Source organism: Salarias fasciatus, chromosome 6 (assembly GCF_902148845.1).
Source record: "Salarias fasciatus chromosome 6, fSalaFa1.1, whole genome shotgun sequence".
Taxonomy (NCBI): Eukaryota; Metazoa; Chordata; class Actinopteri; order Blenniiformes; family Blenniidae; genus Salarias; species Salarias fasciatus.
In genome coordinates, this window is record NC_043750.1 from 38093204 (window position 1) to 38111614 (window position 18411).

Here is an 18411-nt window from a genome sequence, read left to right on the forward strand (position 1 = left end):
CTTCAGGGTCAACATCCTGAGTGCTTTAAGCCTATCCCAGTATCCAAACAGCTGGTTGGAATGAAGGGCTCGTCATTGGACTTTTTTCCAAGCTTGAGGAACACCAGCATGACATTCCGATGTGCTGATGTTGAGAAACATCCAAAACGTGCACAGCAGCCCTGAAGGAACAGTTTGACACCCCTGCTTTAGGTTTAAAGCCACTAGTAGAAATAATGTATTGCTTTGTGAGAAAAGCAAGATGCAGAATTTACTGTTTGTTTGATCATTATTTTGAATGGAAAAATACTTTGAAATTTTTATTTTAACAGGACCCTCTGGCTCTGGGAAGAGGCGTCAACTTGAGTCTAACACTGATGACTGTGAAGGAGGTATTTTCCCCCTTAAATGCTGTTTTTTATTCGTTATTAAGATGTTTTTAAGACAAACTCTTATAAACTGAACTGTTACAGTGACGATCAGGTGTTTTTAAGTCTTACTGCAGGTTGCCGTCATTTAAACAGTATGTGTTACCAGCTGTCAGTTATTATCTTGTATTAATGTAGTAATTATTCCTTTGATAGGACCCTCTGGCTGGAAGAAGAGGCGTCAACATGAGTCTCAATGACCCTCAAATCGGTATTTCATACACTTTCAAAAGCATTGAAATAGATACTTATTGACTTTCTTTAAGTTTCTAAAGGTTTGTTGCCAGGTAGCTGACAGTTTTTAGGTTGATATTCACAATAATCAACATAATTCCACTTTTGACAGGATCCTCGACATATCCCGAGTCTGCCAGTGACGGCTGTGAAACAGGTATCAAACACTGATTACACCACTGTTACTCTTGGTTCTTTATGGTTGTGAAATAACAGAATAGACAACTTGTGCACAAGTCCAAAAAAGAAACCAGTGTTCCAGGAGATGTCTCAGCTTATGAAAGAACTAAAATCACACCGAAACACTCTTCAGAATGGATGCAGCTGTTAACTTTCATCCAAAATAAACTCTGAGATTCTATGACATGTAGATGAAGTTATTAAGTTTTATTCCAGGTACATGGTCTGCTGTCATATCTGACCCCAGAGGGTTAATAGCATCAAATTGTAGGAAGTTACCTCCAAACAGATTCTGTGTAGAGCAGGTCTAGACTACACTATCAATTTAAAGTGACCAAACAAATCAGTGTCGGAGACATTTATTTGCTGTGGACTGACTTGTCTCCAATCTTAGTTGTATTTCTCCCCCTCTTTTCTTTCACAGAAGCCTCAAAGAAGAGAAGCTGGACACAGGAAGAAGTCTGTGCTGTGGACAAGACCTTGAAATCATCAATCATAAGTGGAAAAATGAGTTTATTAGATAGTGCACTGCACATGTTGTCATTGTTTGACTTCGAAAATTGTTCTGTTCAGTGACAGTTTGTCCTTCATGTTAGTGCAATTTCACAGAACTGGACAAAAGGCTTTTACAGAACAAATATTAAAGTAGTTTGGATTCCTATAAGAAGCCTCTTTTTTTATCTAGTAACACTTCCCTAGAGATCAGAATGATCCTTCTAATGATCACATACAGTGTTGTTTGTTCAAGTTCCATCACCATCACTGGAGATCTGAAAAAAAACTGCTTCTCTCTGTCTCAGTCAGGCTAACAGACATAACATGGCTGAATGGTCTCCATCGGGGCCTAAAAGTCTGACTGAGGCAAACGGGTCCACATTGGGACAAAAATTCAGGTTTTGAATTTGTGTGAGAGTGTTTGAAGTTGCAAGTGATTTTCAAACTCACAGGAATTTTTAAAAAAATTTAGGAGTTAAAATGGCATCTATACACTCTTCAGCAAGGGTGGATCCCACGAGGAGCCTCCCTGTCCCACGGGGTAAGGAAAACGGGTATGTATGTGTGTGTGTGTGTGTGTGTGTGTGTGTGTGTGTGTGTGTGAGAGAGAGAGAGTGTGTGTGTTTGCGTATGCACTCTGTTGGCGTATGTTTGGCACACAGCATGCTTTGCTTAGAACTTTCAGCACCATGGACAGCACTGGGGCCCTATATATACCTTCATATATGCTTGTCACTGAGTTTCTTTGTGTGTGTGTGTGTGTGTGTGTGTGTGTGTGTGTGTGTGTGTGTGTGTGTGTGTGTGTGTGTGCAGCACATATATGAACTGTATGAGGATTGTGACAGAAATGAAACAGTCAATAAAAGACAATTGTGCTGAGTTTCTGTGAATTCTTTAGATGTGAAGGAATGTGTTGCAATGCAGGGAATGTGCTTCAAGAACTAAGACAGCTTAGTGTAAAGAATACAAGCAGGAAGAAATAACTAAGTGATGGGAAAATAAACATCAAGCAGTGCCTCAATTCTTTAGTGATGTATCAACAGTTCAGTCATAACAGACTGAGAGAGTATTTGGTGTTAGAGGTAGGACCATTCAGACAACTATGAGGACTTGAATAAGTCCTCAGTAATAATGGAGAAAAACCTAATTTAGATGAGACAACTGGGTCAGAGGATCTCTAAAGTTCTGATGTCCTATGGAGGCCCTGTCCTCCAGCTTCTTGGACTTTAAAAATCTGCTCTTAACGAACTACAATACACTTTCATAGGTCTAATAAAGCTGATTCCACAAAGCACGGGCCTGATTGGACAGCAAAAGGCAGAGTTTTCAACATTAGGCAGGTTGCCATAAAGTTTTAGCTGATTTGATATGTGTTGTTTTGTTCAAACCAAACTAAGCTAAGATCTGCTAACCGTTAAATATGATTTCTTCTGCTCAGAAACAATCAATGAGATTCAAATCATTTGACTGCAAACCCAACAGCTTTCTGCATCTTCTTGCATCATCACTAGATATTTTTTTTTATCATTATTTTTATTTTTAAATTACTGTCATGTTTCACCATGTTGTGATCAGGATGCACCACATTCAAACACACCCACTGCAGCTTATCTTGACACATAAATAGCTTCAGCTCAATAAGACGGATGCCACCAATCATTTTTGCTTGTGTTGGCAGAAATTGCTGCATATGGTTATGTAAATGTTTAGTCCTGAGTCATCAAATCAAGATGTGCGGGCACAAAATGGCATGATTAAAAGCAATTCATAATCAACACAAAGAAATGCAAACTTCATTTTCAGGGCCGCTCAATCAGCAGATCGAGAGGAAGATAAAACACATGCATAAATGTTCATACTGAGCCCCACACACACCTTTGCGATAATGGCCTCCAGTGATGCCTCTCCTGAAGCCTGTCCAGAAATCTAAAAAAGACAGTTTGCAACAAATGACAATTTGCAAGACCAAACTATATATCATTCAAAAAAAATCCTGTTTTGTGTTGTGGCTGTGATGCCAGGAGGATGATTAACATTTTAATGAGATTCTTGTTCTTTTGCCACTCACATGATCTTGAGTCACACTCTCTGAACTTCTTTCTCAACGTTTTCCTTTTGATCGCCTGAATTTCAATGGCTTGTGAGCACAGCGAAGCGTCTACGTGTAAATATGCCGAGCGCCATGTGGCACACTACACTAAACGTTAATTACTCAGGTGATCTGTAGCCACCCTTTTGGATTGATGTAAATGTGCTTGATATTTGGATATTTTTTCAGTTTGATCTACTACTGATCTACTATGATGGTGTCCCAATAACTTCTTACAAGTGGAAGTGCTGGAAGGCATAAAATTAGAAATCACATTTTCACCACATCACACGTAAATCTATAACAGGACTTAAACATTTTCTCTTAAAGTAACAAAGCTCCAACAGTTTCCATCATATTTCAAAGAGCTGTTTGTCACATCTTACATGAACAAAGTTTTTTGTTCTCAGAATGCTGCATAATGGAAATTTCTAGTTTTTAAATGTCCTCTGTTATGGATCCAGTTACCAGTTTCAGTACAGAAGTCTTTCCTCAGAACGTTAAACTTAAAACATTGCTGTTTGATACAGTCTGAAGTTGGAGTTGGTTCATTTTGTAGGTAAGTCTGCAGCTTGTGGATTAGCCCCTCCATTAACCTATTGCTCTCCTTCTCTCTCCTTTTCTCTTCAGCAGAAAGCTGCCATCTGTGAGTAAAGGAGAGGTTTTTACCTCCCACTGCTGCCTATGGCTATGTTGTAGATTGCATAATAGAGATAAAAATGCAATTCTGTTTACATGACGGCTCAAGTGAAAACACGTTTTGAAAACGACGTCTGTTTACACAGAAACGACAGAAATGTGGAAATGATGTAGTTAGCATGTGGGGCCACTAGCTGGTGCTGTTTGACATTTTCTGTGATGAAAGGGTCCGGTCCGAGCTGTGATCTCTGTTACCTCCTGTATCTCCGAGGCAAATGAGAAGACATTGAATTCCTCCAGCGCAGCGACAGTCAGTTCCTCCACGTTCAGCTGGGTGTTCATGACTGACTCCAGGCTCTTCCAGTGTTCTGGTTTCATGCACGGGTTCCGCAGATCCGTGAGCACAGGGAGCTGAGGGAGAATGAGGAAAATGGACCCAGGTACTTCAGACATATTGTATCCTGACTGTGATTGAAGAAAGAGTTTAAATGAAAACACACTTGGCTCCACCCACTTTTTGCTTCATGGCTTCAACCTTGTTCCTCAGACTTGGCACTACACTGTTCTGTGGCAGGCCTTTGTCCAGCTGGTTGACGTACTTGTTGTATTTGTTGACCTGTGAGTTGCACTGCTCCAGGTCCAGTTGTTCAAGTGTGCTCTGGAGACGAGCGAAAATCAAAGGGTTTGGTCAAAAGAGCAGAGGTTCACATATGCCTGTGGATCAAGCTGTCGGCATTTCCATGCCCACACAGGGAGCACCTGAGCTCCTCACCTGCTGCCATCCACTGAGCAAAGAGTCCCACTCGTCCAGAGAGTCCCACAGCAGCTGCTTGAGCCTGAACTCCGCAGTCAAAGCCTCCAGTGGGCCAAACTTGGTCACCTCCAGCTTTGCACATCAAAAGACAGAACGTTGGACACGTTTAAGGGATTTCTGCACTGGACTAAAATTTGTATTCTCTGTAAATACATTACAACTTTTTGCCTCCTGGAAGCGAAAGCTTCAAAAACAGAGTCATCCAGTTATTAATTTAAGACCATTTTTAGCTTTTCCTGTGCTTGTTCACACTGTCTAATCAGCACCTTGAGCTTCTTCTGGTAGGAGGTATAGGTGGCTGCCTGTGCCTGCAGCTCATCCGTGGAAATCTGGATTTCAGCCAGCAGCATTCGCACTTCAGAGGAGTCTGCATTGATGTCCAGGATTTGTGGATCCTACACACAAAAAACACAAAACAATTTTAATCCCAACTGAACTTCGTAGTTCTAGATTTCAGATGTTGGAATATTACTTTTAAAAAATGATTCACCTACATTGGATTCCTCCACATACCTGTGTCTTTTGCTGTGTTTTTGTCACTTTGTCGAGCATGTCGTTGATGTCTTTAGTCAAAGAGGTGCAGAACTGCTCCATGCTGGAGTCCCTGAATGCTTCTGCCTGGTCAATGAGGTTCCACAGCGAGGTGATGGACGGTTCCAATGTGCCAAAAACCACAAGATCCTCAGGTGGAGTCGGAATGGAGTACATGTCGATCAAACTGTAGAATTTATTTATAGTCTCCTGCTCCCCTTCAAGTACAGTAATCTGGTAGAAGAAATAAAGGGATTACAAGAGAAGGGACTTGTCTTAAAATATCAACAGACTCTGAATACACAACAGTCCAAATGACAACAGCATCAGACATTGGTCATTTGTCCATCTCATACACTCATCTGCAAGCTGCTGAACACTTGAATTTCCCTCAGGATTAATAAAGTATCTTTCCCCCTTCTGTTTTCATCACAAACTGCACCCCGGACACACGGTTCTTACCCTCTCGTTGATCTCATCCAGGAACATGAGCGCGTTGGCCCACTCCTCTGTGGTGGAGGGTCGAGACGCCAGTTTAAACTGAGCTTCACAAACTTCGGCAATGACGGCGTCCAGCTTCTTCTTAGCCAGCTGCGTGAGCATCTCATTGAAGACCTGGAGCAAAAATGGCCACAAGTCTGTAACACGTGCTACCGTGGTGTGGTTAGCCTACTTCACGTTGCTTGATGGTCATACTCATAACACTATAAATGTTAGCATATCAGTCGCAGTGCCAGACACACATGTAAAAGAGTGGATCATGTATGATTTGCTACAAGCTTTTCCGTTCAAATGCTGAACTTTAATTTGAAAACTTAATGAAGCCAAGAACTTGGCAAACCGAGTCATTCAGTTTCATGTAAAACTAAGACAAGAGTGTCAAATAAATGGCCTCCCAGAGGGGACGATCCAAATGAATAAATCTCCCAGCATGCTCTCATGGAGACACACAAGAAAGACAGGGAAAAAAGAAAGAAAGCATACTTTGGTACTCCTTGGGGAAATTATTTCTGTGCATTTCATTGTTAACCTCAACTGCACATACTGGGAGCAGTGGCCAGGGTCAAAGGTGGCGATCAGGAGCCCACAGAAGTGCTTCATTTAGCCTCCTATAACAAACCTGTGAGCCTCAGAACTCTGAAGCAGAGGGTGAAAATGCTCTGAAGCAGAAGATCAGGGAAGCAGCAGGCAAGGCTTGCTACCACGTTGACAGAGAAAAGAACATCTGACAAGCAGCACGATCACACAGAACATCATGTTGAACGTGTTTTTCTGAGGAAATTTCAGGTTGTTTGCAGAGGTTTGTTTAAGGAGGAGTTCACTGAGTGTGAACATTTTCATTTGCCTTGTCAATGTCTGAAATGTAGTTTGACAGCCAGCAAGACTTTGGCCTCGTTTAAATGGCAACATGAATGACATAGATTTCCTGGCATTGTTGTTAATGAGCAGGTGCAGAAGAGCTATTTACCACAGCCATGGTGCGCATGTGCACCGTTTTCCCACGTTTGCACAGCGACAGAGTTGGAACGTCATCAAAAAGTTTCATGTTAGCTGCGTTTACTGTGGCTTGGAGCACCGTTGGCACATAAATCGACATCCAAAAGGAAATGAAATGTTTGAGTTTTCACCTCATGGTGTTCGTTGTGAAAAAGTTGTTGTAAAGTGCTACATTAGCTTTCCTGCTACATGCGAGTGTGTTTAGCGTGTGCGTTTACAAAAGTCAAGCTAACCTCCAAACAAGAGACGTGAGCGGCCACGAGTTTCTTTTTGAGCTGAGTATTGTCCACGAGCAGCAAGCCAAGGCGTCTCCTCTCTTGAACCGCCGAGACCTCCTTCAGCCGGCTGTTGTATAACTCCAGCACTTTTTCAAAGAAGGACAAATCTGAAAACAAATTTTAGACAGATGAACTGAAAAGGAACAGCGTGGTGTAACCATTCATTTCAACTTGCTATATTTCCTTCATAAAACCACAATGTCACAAGATTCCAGAGTGGAAATAAAACAACGAAAATAGATCTTAAAATGTTTTCAAGTTAATGAGATTCCACACAGTTGATATTATAAACTGAATAAATGCATGTTTGGTGGATTACTTATTTGCTTCTCTGTAATAAATCTGACACTGGTGGAAAGCACGCCCAGTGCCCTTTTTAAATTGTGCCACATTTGTGAGGAAGAAGCACTGCATCAGCAGCAGAGATCACGAAAAATTTGCCAGATCTTTTCTGCCGATACCAGACAGCTTTTCTTTGTTGTTCTTGTTGACTCTTGCTTTGGGTCTGTGGCGCTGCAGACCAGGTGTCTCTCAACGCAGAGAGGAGCCAGAGTTGATCCACCAAATCCAACCCAGCCATCAAGAGTCAACAGCAAAGAAAAGCTTTTTGGTTTTTCTAATTTTCTCTTGGGTGCTCGAATCACAAAAACATGATCCTTACAAATGTGGCATGATTTGAAAGAGAAACAAAGGCTTTCCAATAATATCACATTTATTGCCGTGAAGCACCGTGACAACGAAGAAGTAATCTACCCATTTTTTCTCACTTCTGAGTGATGCACTCAGAGAAAACGTGATTGTGACATATTGGTACAGAAGGGGGTTTTTTTTTCTCCCTGGTGGAGTTGCTGCTGACAAATGAAACTGATAACCTGCACTAGAACATTGAGGGTTTTTTTACTCCAGTTTTCTCCAGTTTTTTTTCCACAAGTGTAGAACACAACAAGGACGTGCTATGAAAAGAGGCCACGCTTTCGGAAAATATGTTGCAAAAATATCTGACAAAAAGAACATTGTGCTTCAAGAATGGGCACATGTGGCATTACAAAGAAGAAATAAAAAGAGTCTTCAAGGGAACCATGGAACACAAGTGACACATCAGACATCCACACTGGATTTTCTTTTTTTTTTTGCATGACACACAAGATATGAGTTGATAATAACATTACATTTTTAATTGCGATAATTAAGCAACGTGACAAAATCTTGAATTTGAATTAACTTTTAATCAAAAGCTCTCTAATTTCTCATGCATCACAGGCATGGCCATTCAACAATCATTACGCTATCCAACATTCTCATCCTTACACATCTTTTAGGCCATGTTTACATGACAACGGTTCAAGTGAAAACGCATTATTTCCGCTTCAGAAAGCCTGCATGTTTATGCAGCAACATTTGGAAAACAGTGTCTGTTTACATGAAAACAACAAAAATACTGAAAATGATGTATTTTGCATGTTGGGCCACTAGTGGGTGGCTATTCGTTGTTTTTGTAATGAAAACACAGTCATGCACAATGAGTTCGAAGACATTTGTATGGACAGATGACCAAGTTGGATTGTTATTAAGGTGGCTGTTGGTCCTGGGATTACAAAGTCCCAGGAGAATACGAACTGGGATTCATGTCATGTCAAGAACATTGTTCTTCTCATGCACAGTAGTGCACTCGGGACAGCGCCCGAGTTTTGAAAAAAATAGTCCCACTCTAGGAGCTGTTTCCAAAAGTTTATGTTTTCACAGTGGCTTTGAGCGAGTCCAGTGTAACCAGACACTCCAAATGCAGCAAAAGTTTTGCGACTTCAATTGAAGTCGCTGCCACGCAAACGGGCCTTCAATTTGTCCTTGTTGCGTTTGAATTTTAAAAAACAGCCAAATGAAAAAAGTTCGACAATGCACTTGCCTGTTTACTGTGTTTATAAAATCTAAGAAAAAAGGAAAAAGCTGGGAAATCCCTGTGTTCCTACAATCAGTTGTTTCTTTCTTTCCACATCGAGTCATCTCTCTCTCTCTCTCTCTCTCTCTGAAGTAACTCGCAAACACACATTAGAAGAATGTTTTCTGCCTGCTGGATTGTTTAATGATGAAGTAGCATTCTTTAAACACATAATGATTCCAATGGTAGTAAAGACACACATAACACATCACTCTGGCAGCCCTGCAAAACTGATTTGAGCTTTTACATTTTATCTCATATTGTTTTAAAGTGTCCAGAAGATGCACATGACAGCTTTATATCTGCTAACAAATGCATCCTGTCTGAATCTGAGATTTACTGTATTTTCAAGTGTTTTCGCGCCGCGAGCGGGAGCAGCTGTGCTTATGGTGATGTTTTGTACATTACCATGATCCTCTCGCCGCATTGCCTCCAAATCCAGGCTTTCAATCTCTTTTAGGAACACAGCAAAACGCCCGAATGTGCACGAGTACACTCTCGCTGCATCGAAGGTGACCTGGAGCGATTCCTGAAGAGGAGAACATATGTGAGGCCAAACATTTTCAGGTTGTATCTGAGAGGAGCTCAAACCGTACGAAGCAAGAACCAACCTTAATATTTTGTTTGATGGTCTGAAGGTGGCTGTCATTGTCAAGGACAAACTCCATCGAAGTGCGATTGTCATATGTTTTCTGACAGGTTGAAGTAGGGAGAAGCAACTTTGCAGCCTTGAGCTTTCCAAAGTCGACCAGTGAATTGACGTCAGGATCGGCGGAAAGAGTCCTGACGGACATGACGGTGTTCTCCAGCAAGCTGAGGATTCCTGCCACGCTCTCCTGTGAAGCAAACATGTGTTTAATGATCAGCACAAAACCTCAAAAGGGAAAAAAAAAGCTGTTTAAACAAACCTGAAAGTTTTCCTCAGATGGTTTGTAGGTTAAAGCATTTCCCTCGAGAGTCATTTCACACATGAAGACGGGATGCGGGAGTGGAGCGTCAGACTCGGAAGACTGATCAAGATAAATGAGTCAGAAAGCAGTGCGGCGAGCCCTCATGATGCCCACCGTGCACAGAAATACCTTCTCAGTGACCTTTTGTTGGGTTGAGTCGGAGGCTTCCTCAGAGTGGAGGCTCCAGCTTTCAATAATGGCCTGACTGGGAGTTTGACCTGCCTGCTCCTGAAACTCAGCCAGGAATTCCTGGGCTGTGTTCAGCACCAGGCCGTGCAGGGTGTGGAGAACCAAACAGTCAACCACATGAATGAAGCTGTGGAGGCCAAACGCACGGACAGAACAAGACTTCAAACACTTGCTTTCTGACTGCGGCGTGTCAAAATGTCTTCAGTTATATAAACGCGATACAATAAAAACAAAGGGAAGCAAACACAAAATATGTTCCTACCAGATGAGGCGATTGGAGAAAAACTCAAAGTTGATCATTTCAAGATACAGCTTTTCCCGAGGATTATCTGTGATGAAACAAAATACTGTGAGCCTTTCAGCATTTCCGTACACACAGTGATCAGCCAGAACAATATGAGCAAGTGAAGGACATCGAGCTGAACAGGCTTGTCAAGGCATGGCCACCTCCAAACCTCTACAGGATCAGACGGAAGAGCACCTCTGTAAGACCGCATGCATCAATGGGCACGTCATCGGTCCACTGCCTTTCCTCCCACGGTCCACTTTCCACTGAAAACTCACCACTGCAGAGCTCAAACACCTCAGATGTCCAGCTATCATAACGAACCTTTGACACTCTTGTCCAAATCCTGCACATTTTTCAAGCTTCTTACAATTCAGGTTTGAGGACCAACTTGCAGATATGTATGTGTGTGTGCGCTTGTGTGTGTGTAAATTCTGTTGAAATATTCCTAAGAGATGGTGGATATGATGAGCTATAAGGTCGTCATACATAATGTTTCACACCGACAAGGCAAATAGACAACAGTTCTCTGTGAAGGAATCAGAGATCCTGGGTTTTACATCAAGTCATATTTTTCAGACAATTGTGTTTCCAAATAAGTCAAGTAATCTTTCAACTAATAAATGAGTCTGTAATGACTGCTTGAATATAAACAGCTGGGATTCTATGAATTTGTTCCCGGTTTCAACTGACAATTTTCTTAAAACTTGCAAAACATAATTCATAATGTCTATCTAGTTGTATGACAGCATCATATAAAAGTTGCTGATAACCTCACACAGAGCTGTCACTTTACTTAGAGCTCACAAAGTCATGCCACAGCATATTATGACTGTTTCATGGACATATCATGATTGCAGATTTCTCTATAAGGCACTGTCATTCTTAAACAAACATTATAAAGAGTTGTACGCATTATATTCACCATCTCTTCCAGCTGTGCTGTCCAGTCGTCGGGGTATACGTACGTGTATCGCCAGACGTCGATGAGGTTTCCAGTAGGTGTCGACATGCACAGGATGTCACCTCCTTCACCAGCTCTTGAAACTTCTCCAGGTCACTGAGTACCTGACGACAATGGAGCCAACAAGCATTAAAGATTGAAGCAGTGACCTGAAAATGTTTTGCTGATAGCCTTTGAATGTGTGGACGTGCAAACACACCTCCTTGAGTTGTCGGGACTGCGTGTCCATGAACCCCTGCAGTGTGTACGTGTGCTTCTTCTTCAGATGACACAAGCGTGTCACTTGAAGTTGGAAACACATTTTGTTGATATCTAAGAGCGCAGGCCTTAGAGTCTGCATGATGAAGACAAAGTTGTGCTATAATATCATTTCTAGACACAACAGTAAGTTTCTCACCCGGAAGGTTATTTGTCTCAAAAATGAAATACGGGAAGTGAAGAACAATCTCGACATACATACATACCGGATTGACAAGAAACAAATTCTTTTGGAGGAACTCTCGGGCCAAATGCATCTTCTTCTCGCGGATGTTCTTACGCCAGACATAAAATGGCTTCCACATTTTGAAGCGAGCAAAGAAGGGGATCCTGAGCATCTTGCAGGACTTCTCATAATTCTTCTCCCAGCATTCGAGGCTTGTGACTTCCACCTCGTCGTCGTGCAGCGAGAACACCCCGGTCTGGTTGACGATCACCATCTCTTTCTGGCTGTACTGGTAAACTGGCACTGCGGCGTCCCGCTGTGTCATGGCTTTGATGGAAAACAGTCGTTTGGGAGGACTGAGCGTTGGATTCACATCCTTGGTTAACTGCGGGGAGGACTAGTGGAATGGACATGGGAAGGGTTAACTTAATCCATCAATGAAAGACATTTTAAATGACAAGAATCTCAACCTGCAAACTTCTCTACAGAGCACAGTCATGCGCTCATGAACAATGTCTTTCTTCTTACCTGTAAGAAGAAAAGCATCTTACCTGCAATTAGCGACTCTTGTCTTTGAAAAGTGATCAATCAAATTAATAAAAACAGTAACATCTGCCATGGTTTTTACAAGAATAATAATAAAATTATTAATGAAAAAACACTACAGTGGTATTTATTATTATTACTGTTTCATTTCACATTATGTTAACACGATCAAAATTTTAACTTTTTTCATTCAAAATTCAATGTAATTCATAACTTATATCATGAATAAGGCCAAGTTTACATGACAGCGTTTGAAGTTAAAATTTATTGCATTTTTGCTTGTGAAAAATGTTTTGTTCACTTAACAATTGAAACAAGGTATGCTGTTTCTAAAGACAACCTCTTGGAAAGAGCAGAAACGGTGAAAACAACAGAGTTTTTACACTTTTCACTAGTCGGTGCTGTTTTTGTCACTCTGTTGACACTCTGGAGGCAAATGCTCTTGTCAATCAACAGCTACTTATTGCGACTGTGACGCACATGCACCACAGCACCGTCTCCACAATGATGGAAGCTGCTTCTTCTGTGGCTCAAAGCACCGTTATCGTATCGACGGACACCCAAAATGCAATGAAAGTTTTACATTTTCACCTGAAAATGGCCCTAAAATGTACATATTTGATTCCACGGAGACTTTAAAATAGTGGTGCCAAACATAAGGCCCATGGGCCAAAACGGGCCCACAAGAAACTCCAATCCACCCCATCAAACCACAAAGCAAATTGTATTTTGTAATTTCAAAGAAAACTGTTTTTTTTTGTTTTTTGTTTTTTTAAACAAATTTCATCAGAGTAGTGGGCACAACACAACACTGAGACCTGAGCTGAGATATTGGTGTTGCTGCCATTAACACGAGCTGCCTGGTTGCTGTCAAACTATCCTCAAAGCCATGTTGTCAGAGGGAGTTTGTAAAACGGTGCACAATGTAACAGCTACAGGAGAATTGTATTGAACATTTAACTGTTTTTTGGATGAGAATAGGCATTATGTTGAGACTGAAGTCATTTTTTTTGGAGACATTGTTTGACTTTGTGAAAATATCGACATTTTCCACATGTATACTCTGCGCCACTTCAAAGAAAAATATCGAAGTTTAAATCCAAGGGTTTTTATAACCGGTTACTGCCCACTCGAGAGGAAATTGAGCTGTGTGCGGCCCCTTGAGTTGAAATGTGTTTGACTCCACTGCTTTGAGATGAAACAAGCTGAGGAAGTGAGTGAAGGAAAATCTCCTTTCTGCAGTATCAGACATGCCGATCGCTGACCTTGGACGTGGACTCCAGAGGAGGCAGGTGGACGGGAGCTGCTTCTGCACGACGCATGCGCGGCTGCTCTCTGGGCTTGGATGTGGGCAGGCGAGTGTCCCAGCCAGGAAAATACATCCGCTCACGAGCTGCTAAGTGTTGGGGACTGGGTCGATTTCGAGCCACGTATCTTTTCAAAATCGCCTACGTTACAGGAGAGAGAAAAAGGTTCAGCTGCAAAGAGCTGATGGCTCTTCTTCACAGTATGGCTGCAGAGATAAGGTTTAACTTTGGATTTAGGATTAGGTCTCACCCGTGAGTCCTTAACAACCATGGTGGGTGGGTCACTGGAGGTCGGGAGTTCAGGGAGCGTGTGGAGCTCTAAAATGGCACACGGATGTTCTGTTTCATGAGTTTACTAATTACATTCATTTGAGAGCTGATGATGTGAGGCAGGAATCTGCAGCCTCTTCACGCTCTCTGTGGTGGCTTTTCCTTTCAAACTAATAACTGTACTTTTGCGTTCATACAAACATGACTGAATGGTAAACATTGAGATAAGAGCTGCTACAGCTGGCTGAAATACATTTGACTTCAAAATAGAAGAGAGTACGAAAAATCTGCGCTGCAAGTGGTGAAATATGCGGAGTTTTGGTCAGAAATACTTTTTAAAAACATGTTTACGATGTTTATATAGCAGAAAAAGACAGTTCAAAATAACTTTAAATGATTTAAACATCTTCAGATAAAACGTAGGCGTGTGATAATTCAGTCTGTCAACGGGATACTGATCCTGCAGAATCAAACTTCCTGTGTTTCCATTCATGCAAAATAAACAAAGCTTTGTTGCTTGTATCAAACTTATAAAAAGATGCCGTGCTACTTTTTTATGACAATTAAACATGAGTGGTGGTTGAATTAAGACAAAATATACCTCTTAAACAGAGGTTAAAACAAAAAAAATTCATTTCACTGAATTTTTTTATCTGTTGAAATCACTACAGATATTCATTTTGATGCACCGGGGTCACAGATTGCACACATACTGTATGTTTAGGCTGCTGTTGTGCATTTTGTTAACATTTAAGCTTTGAAATACAATGAAAGCCATGAAAAGACTGTTTCTCACAGAATTCAAAGAAGTTATAAGACATAATAGAAAGCTAAGGTGGGGGGGGGGGTTCGGAGCTTCTTCTCTGAGAATTTTTGAAGAAATTTCAGCTGTAGGACTCTGCATGATATCTTGATAAGCAAAACTACCTAGCAAAACTAGGATGCTTCATTAGAATTTTTAAATAGAACTGTTTCACTGCAAATTACTTAGTAGTATGATTATGAAAGTTGCAGAATGTTTTTTCATCAAGCACAACAAGAAACCAGCATTTTACTGCACAACTGAAATCTACATCAAGTCTTATTTGAAGCCTGTTAAATGACATTACGCTATTCAGTTGAACTGTGTGTGATGCAAGTGAAACATCACAGATTAACATGATAATCATGTCAGAGTTGTTATTGGTCCATAGTTAAGGTAAACGGAGCTCATTTGTTTTATTGGTGCATTGCTACCCATATAGAGATATATACTTTTTTCTCACTGATACAGCAATTTATTATTAATGTATTTGAAATTCTTTTTTACAGACCTACAAAGCTATGGCTCCCTACTCCTGGGGGTCCAGGGACCCCAAGTTTGAGAACATGTCGTAACTGTGCACACCTATCTCTGTTTTTGTAATGTATTAAAAAGCAAGTTGAAATAATAGTTAATAATTTCTCAGTCTTTGTTAGCCTTTTGTGAAGTTTTGTGCTCATACGCTACGCTCGCTCACATGCTGTGCACCTCCTGGAGGCGAAGCCCCCCTGAATCTAAAACCTAGTGACGCCCCTGTCTGTCAGCATGAACACTGCTAATCACTGAGTAGAAGCAGAAATCATTGATGAATCATGTGACAGCAGTTTGAATCATGCGGTTACACGATATATATCAAAACATGAGATTCTGTAACTTAGCACCCACAGGCAGGCTTTGTTGTGCACGCGCTCCTTGTGCTGCGCGCTCCCAAACCGCAACAACTTGACAGCAGGTCTGAGTCTAAACCTCTCAGAGCCCGGTGCTGTGCCAAGGTACTTACCCCCGATAGAAAGCGTATCCCCACCTCTGGACTCGTCGGCCCCGCTTTGCCCTGTGACTTTCGGTGAAGAGATGTCAGGAAGCGCTGCGGAGTCCATGGCGGCTCTCATCAAAGGATTTCCTCCCTAACAACACGAGCTGGACGCGTTCATTTCTGTAAACACGAGTTTTGTTCGTATGCTGAGAAATGTCTGCTTTACGTCAGAATTTGTTCAGTATTTTTGTTTTTTTTAATACACTTTTAATTGCTATTGGTTTTTTTTATACTGAATCAAAAGTCGACTTTGGAAGTTTTTATAAGAAGGGGTGAAAAAGTCTGTTGTTCATTACTTTAAGTTTGCCAGACGTTTGGTGCGTCGTCTTCTCCCGTTCAATTAAATAATTTGGGAACATTTTTACAACTTTAATCTCTGTACTCACTTTTCTGAGAGTGTATTAAATTCTATCCAGACTGCGGACGCTCATACCTTGTGATGTATTCCGCCGCAGGATGTTATAAAGATGATTTCTGCCGCTAGAGTTTGATTAAAAAACGGAGACAGCGGCTAAGGAAGAGCCGAGGTTTACGGTTTCCTAGCAACGGGGGACTTTCCCATCATGCAACGCGACACGAACCACGTGGGTGAGAAAAATAAAAAAACTCTTCCTGTTTTAACAGAGGCACATCAACAACAACAACAACAACAATAATAATAATAATAATAATAATAATAATAATAATAATAATAATACATTTCGATTTATTGTAACCATTTAATTGCTGTAGGTTTTAAGTTCAAATTTCAGCTGCAAAGACTTAGACATCATAATACAGTTAAAAAGATCCAAAAAACAGAAACAAGTAACACTGATACGACTAAACTACCATTCCATTGTCATATTCTTAATCTTTATTTTACCCAAAAGTTCAAATAACACAAAGATTTTTCCTGCTTGCTGAAGGTTGCACTCACTAAGAAGGCACTTACTACATTGTGGCTCCACAGAGAACCCCCACCCCCCCATTTTCCCATGCCTCCTCCACCCTGATCCAATGGACAGACACTGGACGACTTTATGCTCGGATTACAAAATGAGAGAGAAAAACAGAAATGGGAAAAGTGGGGAAACGTACCTGAGCAAAGACAAGTGGGACTTGAAACCCAAATGACTGTGAAAGAAAAAAATGCACTGAAATGCATCTGATATATTATGGATGTTCCTCCATTTCTTATTTTAATCATTTCATTGTAGTGATTGACCTCTTATTTCTGCTGTTGTGATAAAGAAATCTCAATAAGACAAGCAAAAAAATTCAAAATGTACGCACAAATCAAATAAATGTGTAGAGATGCCTTTACATACCTTTACATAACTACTTACCGCTGTAAGTTCTTGCAACTTGGACTTTACTTGTTTTTCTGTTGTAATGGGTATTCACACTCCAAAAGGTTAACACTTAACCCGATAAGCCACGGCTAAAACTATAAAACACAATCAAATAGAACGCAAAGCAAACACATGGACCTCGTCAGAAATGCAGCAACTTTCCTGAATATTGATCAGGATCACATTGACAACTGGCGCATGGCACTGTAGATGGATTTGTTCACGCTTTTACAACCAACATGAAGATGAAGACAAAAAAAAAATCTGTAAACACTTACAGTGACAACAACTACTTTAAAGATGGCAGCTCTCAGATTAAAAATGGATGAAGGTAGTTTGGGATAAAGTTCAAACTGTTAAAAAAAAATGGCTCCAGAAGCTAAAACAGCAACAATGAATTCCAAATAGTCATCATGAATACACCATGAGTAAAACTACAAAAAGAGCTATAAGCTGTGTGATCTTTCACGACGGAACGTGCTTTGTGGCACCAGAAGAATTTCATTGTCAGTGAAAAAAACGGCTCTTTTAATGAAAAAGGTTGCAGACGCCTGATGCAGATCACGGAGTGTGACTAATGAACCGCGCAGAGGTACGACACCAAATTCACACCTGATAAGATGAAGGAGGCTGCGTGTGGAAGTCATCAACAGCAAGTCTCAACTTCGAATAAATCACGTCCCACCTGCCGTTAAAGTAAAACCACATCTTTTTGTAAAATACAGCTCATGTTCACTTTTTTCCTCTGAATTAAAGTTTATTGTTTAATCAAGCTGATTTGATGAGACCAGAGCTGTCGACACTCAAGCCGACGGGCAAACTGCAGACCGTGATCCATTTTTAATTGGTCCCCGTTGCTTATCAGGCATAATTCAGCTACGTTTGATTGATGCCGTTGGCTTTATTGCACCAGAGGGAAAGGGATATGCACCAGATCCGGAGCAGTCCCGGCCTTTGAACAGTTTCCTCTGTAGAAAAACTAAGTTTGGACATTCCTGGTTTTCACAGACCTCCTTTCTGGTGATCGCCTTGGAAAAAACAAGGTTGAGCATTGAGGTTTTCTCTGAATTTGGTGAATAATGGTTTTATGCACAAATAAAGCAAATGGACATACATGGAAATCAATATTTGAGAAACATACTGTGCTGCAAGTATTTGTTCAATTTTATGAATTCACAAAAACAAAAACATCATTAAGTTAGTTTT

General features: G+C 41.0%; 1 protein-coding gene across 1 annotated transcript in view; it reads right to left on the bottom strand.

Annotated features, from left to right (window-relative positions):
• dnah6 (dynein, axonemal, heavy chain 6) overlaps window positions 1-15935 on the bottom strand; it is a 60925-nt gene extending 44990 nt beyond the window's left edge. Inside the window, exons 1-19 of the mRNA XM_030093440.1 lie at window positions 15839-15935; window positions 14017-14084; window positions 13725-13907; window positions 11954-12310; window positions 11689-11823; window positions 11494-11593; window positions 10502-10568; window positions 10180-10366; window positions 10009-10110; window positions 9712-9936; window positions 9509-9629; window positions 7120-7271; window positions 5852-6004; window positions 5372-5623; window positions 5125-5253; window positions 4817-4930; window positions 4559-4702; window positions 4300-4455; window positions 3192-3242 (exon numbers count right to left, since the gene is read on the bottom strand). Coding sequence (XP_029949300.1) covers window positions 3192-3242; window positions 4300-4455; window positions 4559-4702; window positions 4817-4930; window positions 5125-5253; window positions 5372-5623; window positions 5852-6004; window positions 7120-7271; window positions 9509-9629; window positions 9712-9936; window positions 10009-10110; window positions 10180-10366; window positions 10502-10568; window positions 11494-11593; window positions 11689-11823; window positions 11954-12310; window positions 13725-13907; window positions 14017-14084; window positions 15839-15935 — 2793 coding nt within the window. The remainder of the gene's footprint in view (window positions 1-3191; window positions 3243-4299; window positions 4456-4558; window positions 4703-4816; window positions 4931-5124; window positions 5254-5371; window positions 5624-5851; window positions 6005-7119; window positions 7272-9508; window positions 9630-9711; window positions 9937-10008; window positions 10111-10179; window positions 10367-10501; window positions 10569-11493; window positions 11594-11688; window positions 11824-11953; window positions 12311-13724; window positions 13908-14016; window positions 14085-15838) is intronic.
• Between the last annotated feature and the right edge of the window lie 2476 nt (window positions 15936-18411).